The sequence below is a fragment of the Culex quinquefasciatus genome, chromosome 3 (assembly GCF_015732765.1).
Source record: "Culex quinquefasciatus strain JHB chromosome 3, VPISU_Cqui_1.0_pri_paternal, whole genome shotgun sequence".
Classification (NCBI taxonomy): domain Eukaryota; kingdom Metazoa; phylum Arthropoda; class Insecta; order Diptera; family Culicidae; genus Culex; species Culex quinquefasciatus.
This window is the reverse complement of record NC_051863.1, coordinates 132,464,620-132,474,097: the sequence shown is the minus strand read 5'-3', so window position 1 is coordinate 132,474,097 and position 9,478 is coordinate 132,464,620. Positions and strand designations below refer to the sequence as shown.

Below are 9,478 nucleotides of genomic sequence, written 5' to 3'. Positions count from 1 at the left end.
CGTCTCCTCCCAAAAAAACTTCCAACGATTTCAGCATTTTTTTCTTGTCCATCAAAGCAACCTTACACTCACACACAAGACTTGGTGAAACCATCATCACATCACATCATCACAACACAAAATGTCAGTTTAAACCTTGGATAAATTTTTGCCAGGTATTAAACCCCTTTTCTCTCCTTTCGAACCATTCACTGTACAAGTTTTCTCATTTCTCTCCGCAATTGCTGCCATTTTCGCTGCTCGTCTCTACCGAGGATGATCGTGTGGTGTAAATAAAACTAAAAATTTGTCTACTAAACTGTATTAGGATTAGGGTGTGTCACTTAGCCAACGTTTCCTCTTCTTTTTACCGTTTTTCTCTTTCTCAATAATAGCATTTTTTTTTGTTGATTTTTATTTTTGCCTAAATTTTACTTGTTCTATCTTCAACCTCACAATAATACTAGTCCTTTTTTTACGCTCGATTCACGCTCTTCCTTCTCCGCGTCAAAACAAACAGCAAACTGTCATTTTGCAGTTTGATCCAAGCTTGCCACGACGCTACCTTGCTCTTGAAGGTAGACTTTCTTCTCTTTTTGTGTGTGTCTTGTCATTTTGATGCAATTTTCCCTAACATCTTAGCATGCATCGACTAGCTTCATCCGTTATTCTTGTCCGCGTCTTCTTGTCTTCTCTCGTTTTCTCTTTTTTGCGTCTTCTCCAAAGTTTGGTTGAATTTTTCACCCCTTTCTTTCCCACGGTGACCCTCCCGTGTCTCTTTCTCTCCTTCTCGCAGTAGTAGTTGTCTCTTGTTGTTGGCAGCACTAATTTTTTTTGCGTGTTTTTTTGTTTGTTTTTGTTTTGTTTTTCTCCTCCTCCGTTCAAAAATGCTATCCCGCTTTTCCCCTACCCTTACATGAGTGAGTGTGGGACGGGGCAAATTTACAAATTTCAGGCGGCCATCGTCGCTTCATTGTGCTGTCATTCCCACTGGTGGGGCGAGGGCGGCAGCTCCGAGGGGTGCGCCACGGTTGAGCTGAAAGTACGCAATTAATTTAGTAACATTATTTTAGAGTGTTTTTCAAAACTTAAGAAAAATCTAATATATTATTCGCTAGGTTAAACTTTGAGGGGGAGGATGGTGAGGGGGAAGAACGGCTAGAGTTAAAGTTAGATTTAATTTTTGTGTGAGGATTAAATATTTATAGTTTATTTTTTGAGTATATTAACAAATGGGTAGAAACAGTCCAGTCATGCAGGTTTTTTCTTTAGTGTGTATGCGAGGTTTGTGTGTGTATAAATGTTGAGAGATTTTTTTTCGTAGGGGTAAGTAATGTTGGATTCAAGCAACGGTTAAGAGAAATGGGAATTCACGCGCTGTCAGTGTAAATGTGTGTGTTTATTTTGTTGTTGTTTGAAAAACGTAAACAATCGCTATATTCGTAACAAGACAGACAGACAAAAATTAAACTAAAAATTAACAAATAAAAAAGTAAGGGAAAAAAGGGGAATTCACAGCCAGTCAACACTTTGTCAATGTTTCCTTTTTTTGTAAAAGGAAAAGAAGGGTTGGCATTTTATAAGATAGAATCGAAGAAGGGTCTGCACCTAGGTGGTCCGATTTCGGTTTATCTTATATATTAAAGAAGGTTCCTAATATTAGGGGATGGTGATTTTGACTAGGGAGGAAGCTGGATTTTTCTTTTGCACTAAGCTATGGTACAATGTGACGTAAACAACGAAGAAAAAAAAAAGGTTTAGAAATTTGTTGGGGGTGTTCGTTAAAACATGAAGAAGGGGTTGAAAAAAAACAGGTGCACAATAGATTAATATCGAAAAACAAGGACAAACACGAGAATGACGAGTAGTGGAAACATATATGAGAGTCGTGCAGGATGAAGAAACAAAAAGCTGTGGATTGTAAGTTGTTTTTTTTTTCAAATTCAATGTTCAAACTTGAGCAATGAAGTATTAAAAGAAATATAAAAGGAAAAATCCTTACTGTAAATTGTTTTATTTAATAGATTTATATCTCGAAAAAAAAACGAAATGTGTTTTTTTTTGTAAAAAGGTCGTTGCTAGTCAAACCTAACCTTAAAAATGTTGAGGCAAAAATCACAAAATTCTTCATACTTAGATTCAGTCAAATAGTGAAGTGAACATGATGTAATTTAAGGGTGGCCACTCGAAACCCACTTTCAAAATTCCCTACTTTTCAAGACCCAAAAATAATAACATTTCTAAATCAATGAATTATTGCAAACCACAAACTGTGTAGAAAAAATCAATATCAATCATCGATCAAAATTTCTAAAATAAATTAAAAAATCAAACTGTTTTAAATGTCAGTGGAAATGTAAACTTAACAAAAATATTATAACAAATACTTTAAAAATAAAAGCTCTCATAATTTTGACTTCATCAGTGTTTGAAAAATACTCATAAGTTTGAAGATTAATAAAATTTCAAGTTTCAATTTGAAAATTACCAAATGTAAACATCCATCACCTTGTCTGAAATAAAAATAGTAAAATGCTAAAAATAACTATTTTTTTATAAAAAAAAAACGTAAAACACGATTACAATTAAAAAAACGTTTTTGTAATTTTTTTTTGTTAAAAATTGTAAATTTTGATGAATAATTTAAAACAAATTTTGATTTGTCATGTTGCTATCAAAACATATCAAAAAATAGTGAAGTTGTTATAACAGGATGCCGAAAAGCATTTTTTTATAAATAGAAACTGGGAAAAAAAATCTACTTTTTTCACTACAATTGCGATAACTTTAAAATTTAAGTGATGACCTGTACTTTTTTAGGTATCAAAAGTTGCGTTTTTCAATTACATAAAAAAATAGTACCCTAAAAAGAATAGGTCATCGCTCAAATTTTAATGTTATAGCAGCAGTTTTAGTGAAAAAAGATGATTTTTTCTCGTTTTTGCTCGTGGAGCGTCAAAAAAACCAAATTTTTATTAAAAAAAAATGTTTGTCGGAATCCTGTTATAACAACTTCATAATATTTTGACATGTTTTGAAAAATTCCCATAATTTTTTTATCACCTTATTTTTTTATGAAAATATTTTTAGACATTGGCTCTTTGGTCTCAAACAGCATTTTAAGGTTTCATACGACCTTTTCAAATGTCAGGCTAGATTTTTGAACCTTTTTCTTCCTTAAAAGCCTTTCTAATAACCTTTCATTTGCGTCCAAGACAGCTAAGACAGCTGGTTGAAATGGTGCGGAGTTATTATTTTTTTGAAAACTTTGGTTTTTGCGAAAATCGAAGAAAATTGAAATTTTTGGACGACCCTAACGTAGGTCACCCTAATAGTCAAACAAAAAGATACCGGTTTAATTATTTCGGTCAAGCAACTCCAAGTCCAATGTTGAGCCCGAATATTTTTTTTTTGTGGGGAATTGCTGGATATTTGGAATAGCTTAATTGAACATTTTAATGAATTTATTTGGTAATTTTTAAAATTGATTTTTTTGATAATTTAAAAAAATGCAAGTTTTTTTTGTAAAACATTTGCTTATAGGACCTTTTCGAAAAAAAATCTGGATTTTATAAATGAAAATCGTGCTTTATCTATTTTTTTACATTTTCATAAAAAAACGGGAATCAAATATTTGAAACGGCAGAGAAAATATTTTAAAATAAGATTGTTTGAATTTCCAACATTACAAATTAACGACTTTTTCCTTTTTTTGTGGATTTTGGCGAATCCCAAAACTCTTGACTTGAGTGACCACCCTGTAATTATCTAATGAATATCATTTATGATATTTATGATATTTTTTAGTATTTTTTGGCTGAGCGTTTATGTCCGTAATAATTGTGTAAGCTTGGTTAAAGTCACTAAAATTTAATAAACAACAACATTGTGTAAACATTGTGAAGTAAATTTCAGGGAAACGCAAGTTTCATTTTTATTTGATTTGACAAATTTTTCAATTGCTCGATTAACAGGCTGATACACAATTACCTACCTTTTTAATTCCACAGAGTAACTGCCAATCTTAATTTTCGAAGGAATTCTACACGTGTTTATTCTCCTTGGAAAATTTTGGTAAATTTGTAGTCCGTTGTTTGTACATATTTGGTATATTTTGGTCATACCAATTGACCACAGTGTTGTTGTAATAGTTGCTGTTGCTGCTGCTGTTGTTGTTGTTGAAGCTGCTCGAGCGCAGCCACTCTTCGTTTCTTCATCTCCGACTGAAATTTCTTCATCGCTTGCCGAGAGAAACTGTAACGAAAGGTAACAGTTTCGTTTGTAACATAACGCAGCATAACGGTGTGTGATGATGGTGTAGTTGTGATATGATTGTGGTGGTGATCAACAAGGTTATTATCTATTTAGTAAGATATTAGGAATAAGAATTTAAAATCAATTGGAGACTTAATAAACTATTAACAATCAATTTAAAAAAATGATTTCAATGTTTGAATTCAGCTGCCATAAACCAAAATAAGTGATGGCCTTCATTGAAAAATTAATTGGACTTATGCAACCTGCGCAATTTTACTTAATATTTGTTCAAGACCAGAAAACATCCTACAAATTTGCTTGAACAACACCAATGAATAATGGTTACGAAGATACAGTCTCAAAAAGGGAAACCATAAAATGTATGGTTCTTTCAACATGAAAAAAGTGTCTAATTTTCAATTGAATCCATTTTGCTCCACTTTAATTGAAAAAAAAAATATGTTGGAGACTCAATTCAAGAGTTTCTGAAAGGTAAAATAAAACGAGAATTAAAAAAAAAAATACCGAAAACAATAGAATATTTTATGTAGCTGAATCCCTAATAGACAACAACCATGTAAACACCATTCATTGTATGGTTATCGGGCTTTGCGTCACACCATCATTACAATTTATTTTAAAATTGCATTTGTAGAGATCAGTTAGTTATTTATCCGGAATTGTGTCAAAGAATGCTTAAAAGTTATTGTTTTTTTCAATTTGGTGGTAAATATCACGGATGTTATTTTTTTAATTTGAGAATACGTAGTTTGGATGATATGTTAAAAATAGGAAAAGTGAAATGATTTAAAATGGCAAATGTGAGAAGAGAAAAACAGAGTTACTATTGAACGCATATGAAAATCTAGATAATGTACAGACAAAAATAAGATTTAACACTATACAATTATTATGAGGCAAGGTAATTATCATGTGTTTAAATATATGTAAATATGTGAAAAATGTAATTAACGAAGTGGGGGAAAAGGAAGGGGTGGCTTGAACGGGGGGAAAAGGCAGGTAAATTGTGTGAAGCTTGAAAAAAGTAAACAAAAATCGGACACACCTAGTGCAACGACACAACCTCTTTCTCTCTTCTATCCGGAGATCGCGGGCTTTCTCTCTTCACTCTAATCGGGGTCTCTCTCTCTCGTCGCAGTTCTAGTAGTGGTTGTAGCAGTTTTTCGTAGTAGAATAGTAGTAGATTGGTAGGTAAAATAGTCAAGTAGACGCACAAGTGCCTTCTAGCTTGATCATTTTTTTTCTCAATTTCTGTCTGGTTTAGTTTTTTTTTGCAGTGCACAACTGGCAGTTTCAATTTTTGTTTGTTCGGGTTCAGTTTGGTTCTTTGTGCAAAAGTTTCAAGTTTCTCTCCTAGATTTATTATGGTCTCTCAGTCGTGCTCGCACTCTACTACTGTTGGTGGTAATTGGATGATGGCGATGGCTGATGATTGTTATTGCTGTTGTTGACGATACTAACAGTTCGAAAAAAAAGGGCGGAAGGAAGAAAAATTGCTCAATGATTTCGACGATTTCAGAACATTTGTTGGGGGGAAACGGGAGAGTGTTTGTGTTTGAAAAAGACTTGTGTTTTGGAAGTGGGAAAAGGGACACGGAGAAAACACGATTCTAGCCGATGTTCTAGGTTTGTTTTTGGTTTGTTCTGATATGGATTGGTTCCCAATTTGTCCATTTGATGATGTCACGGTGTGTTTTCTAGCTCAATTTAGATGGAAAACTGACAATAACAAATTGTAAAAAAACACAAAATTGTGACATAGAGGTTTGGTTTGAAATGTTTTCTTAATTAGTAAAATTTTGTTTCTTTGACCAAAACTTTATTTTTTTAAAATATTAATAAAATTTAAAAAAATAGCACCACCCGATTTTTTTTAAAGAATTAAAAATTGACAAAAATATGTAAGAACTAATTAAACAAAATTAAGAAGATCTTACAGAATTTCTTTGTAGAATGAATTTTGATGTTTTTTTTACATTTTTCTCATAAGTTCTAAAAATGTTTAGTTCTGGGTGCTTTTTGTTATGATTTTTTTTAATATTCTAGTCTTTAAAAATATGTGTTTTAAGAAATTGTTTTATTTATCTTTCAGAAAATGAATGTAAAAACTTTCAATATTCTTGAAAATCTAAAAGCTTTCCTTTAAAAAAGTATTTTTTTTGCAAATTCGAACAAAATAAAAATAAAAAAAAATCAGTTTTAATTTCTTTTCTCATATTTCTGATTTATTAATCAAATTTTAATTATGATGACAAGATTTCAAAGCTAAAAAATAAAAAAATATCGAATTTGATAGATAATTAAAGAAATATATGGAAAATAACTTTAAAATTCTAAAATTAGATAATCTAAAGATCATTAAATTTTATCCCAAGTTTGTGCACGAAATTGTATTTAATTAACTAACTAAAAAAATAATATTCATCAGTTTTTGATGAATATTCATCAGGTTCACATTTTTACACATTTTTTTATGTAAAATTACTCAAAAAAGAGGTAATATTCAACCTACCACATTTTTAACATTCCAAAATTCAACTTTTTTTTTCTGTGTATTCAAGTATGAAAAATTTTTTTTATTTAAATCCCAAATTCCATTCCGATTAAAAAAAAATGTTAATCAATCAAATAAACTGTTCTTCTGACCTTTTGTCACAAATCCAGAAGAAATACTCTATAATAGTTTGAAAGCCTTTTTTTGTAAAATGCTATGTTAATAAAAAAATTATAATTCTTTAGAAACATATTCTAGAAAACACACCGCGTTCTATCATCATCATCGTAGTTTTTATTCATTAATCTCATTTTTCTAAGTGATGACCATCTAGGTTGATAACAAGTAACGAAAACAAAAACCTTGCTTTTTTGGTAAACAAAGACAGTACAGTACCGCGAATCTAACAAAGGCTTCCTTGTTCTGGTCAGCCGATAAAATCTGTCCGGGCAAGGGAAAAGTGTAAAAAAAACAAAGGAAAACAACAGATAGTAGAGGTAGGTCAATTGGGCGATTAATGTTAAACCCCACTTAAATTCAATTCCCAACTCTGATTACCCAGAAAGAGGCTAATCCTAGAGAAAAAAAAAAATGATTCAAATCGCAAATGTGTCTCAATCGTGAGGCAAAATCATTTCCCTAACCGTCAGCGGGATAAATACGCGCGAGATTTAACAAAAAATAAAGGAATAGTTTAATTTACGAAAACAATCAACTACTTGAAAAAATAAATAAACAAAATAAAACGCGAACAACCAAAATCATGGGGCTCGGGGCTAGCTTACCTGGCGAAGCTCTTGAAGGCGGCACTCTGAGGATTTATACATAGTGGCACGCGACCAGTTTGCAGCTGCTCCGCGATGAATTTGTGCATTTCCTCTGCAAGAAAAATTGTAAATAGAAATATTTAGTAACGGAGTTTATGACCTTTTTTGTCTTGAATAATATATTTAAGATTTTTTAATGTTTTTTTTAGTTTTCCATCGAAAATTGATTATGAAAAATTCAAGTTTCCAACAAGCGTTCCACTTTTTCCTACCCTTTTCAATTCTTTTCGTTACCATCGCTACTGCCTTACGGTTGCGACAGTGTTCTTTGTCATTTGGGTCATGTCTATGTTCTGTACCTTTTATAGAAGAAAGCATGAATGCAACGTTTGACCGTAAATGCTTTGACTCCCTGAATCGTTGGAACATTTTTATATTTTTTCCAGAAATATATTTTTTATTTCAAAAAGTTGGCAGCTCTGCCAAATATTTTTTGCCCTTCCTGACTTATAGCTCACCATTTGCATTTTTTGGTTCTGTAAAACAAATAAAAAAATAAAAATAAAATTCTATGCGCAAAACAATGTAATCCTTTAACACCTCGCAAGCTCGAGAAAAAGGGGGAATTTATATGGAAGACGGTGATTTTAGCGGATTGCAGACTGAATTTCGTCACGTTAAGTGATGGTTGTCTAAGCCCAAGTTGTCTAGGAATTGATAATCAGGAATAAAAAAAACTCCACCTGAACCAGATTCTCAACACCATGACAGCTGTCCATTGCCGGCCGCTCCCATCTCCACCGCGCACCAGGGACATGGAAAGGGATTCGGAAGACGGGAAGTGTTGATGCTCCACTTTTTTAAGGGGACAAGGGAAAATCTCCACGGTGTCCCCAAGTAAGTTTCGCTTGGAGTTGTCTATTTTTTTTCCGAAATTGTCCTTACCTAAAACTATGCCAAATTCACCAAGACATCAACGAGATTTATCAGAAATTCCGTTATCAAGTCACACATTATAGAATATATAGACACCATTTTAGTATGAATAGATGTCAATTTTTATGGGAATTGACGCAAAATGGATTCTTTGGTCATACTAAAGTTCCATACAAAGTTTAAGGTAAATTATAAAATACAAAAAGTAAAATAAAAAAAGCTCGATTTCTGGATGAAGTTCTCATTAAAAATGTTTGAAAAGTATTATTTAATTACAAAGGGTCCCATTTTTCTGACAAATAAACATTGCTCTCATTAAAATATTACAAAAATATATAGTAAAGTGGTACATCTGTCAACATTTTTTAAAAAGTATAAAAATATTGATCATCCAAACTGTAGTGGTTTGGAAATTAATGGCAGTGTTGCCATATCAACAAACTTTTCCCAAAAACATACAACTAGAGGGTGACGAGCGGGAATTCCCGGGAAATCGACTGTTTTTGGACCTCTTGATTCCCGGAAAATACGGTCAAGACTCCCGGGATATTTTACACTTAAAAAAAACGAAGCAAAATTATATAAATTAATCCGTAAATTATTTGAAAAAAAAAAATTGTTCAGAACTTCCAAGTTAATGTTCGCTGTCCAGGTTTGAATAAACCAATGCTTCTCTGATCTTCTAATTCAGAAAGTTTAAAATTTAACTTGTTAAAAATTCCAATAACTTTAATTGAAAGAAGCTAAAAAAAATTGGACCTCAAAGTTTATCTTGATACATACTTAGCAGTTACACCCCAGAAATGAAATCTAAAGATTTTTAAAATTATTTTTATTTATTATTTCTAAGAAAGCTTTTTCAAAATAAGTTCAATTTGCATATCCTCTATCGAGCATAGCAACCCTCACAACCCGTTTTTTTAGTCCCTATAGTAATTTCGCTGTGTCTGTTCTTTTTTTATGTCAATAAGTCATTTTGTTTTTGACGTCATCCTTAATATTCAATTATATTTTGGAATAAACA

General features: G+C 31.9%; 1 protein-coding gene across 3 annotated transcripts in view; it reads right to left on the bottom strand.

Annotated features, from left to right (window-relative positions):
- Positions 1-250: 250 nt before the first annotated feature.
- The window catches only part of LOC6036547 (serine/threonine-protein kinase NLK), a 205,517-nt gene continuing 196,289 nt past the window's right edge, over positions 251-9,478 (bottom strand). Inside the window, exons 9-11 of one of the 3 annotated variants that reach the window (XM_038261600.1) lie at positions 7,537-7,630; positions 3,974-4,233; positions 940-1,015 (exon numbers count right to left, since the gene is read on the bottom strand). In XM_038261600.1, coding sequence (XP_038117528.1) covers positions 4,098-4,233; positions 7,537-7,630 — 230 coding nt within the window. In that variant the 3' untranslated portion in view covers positions 940-1,015; positions 3,974-4,097. Of the gene's footprint in view, positions 1,016-3,973; positions 4,234-5,515; positions 5,714-7,536; positions 7,631-9,478 lie in introns of those variants that run through there. The other 2 variants (XM_038261602.1, XM_038261601.1) reach the window with 2 other exon arrangements.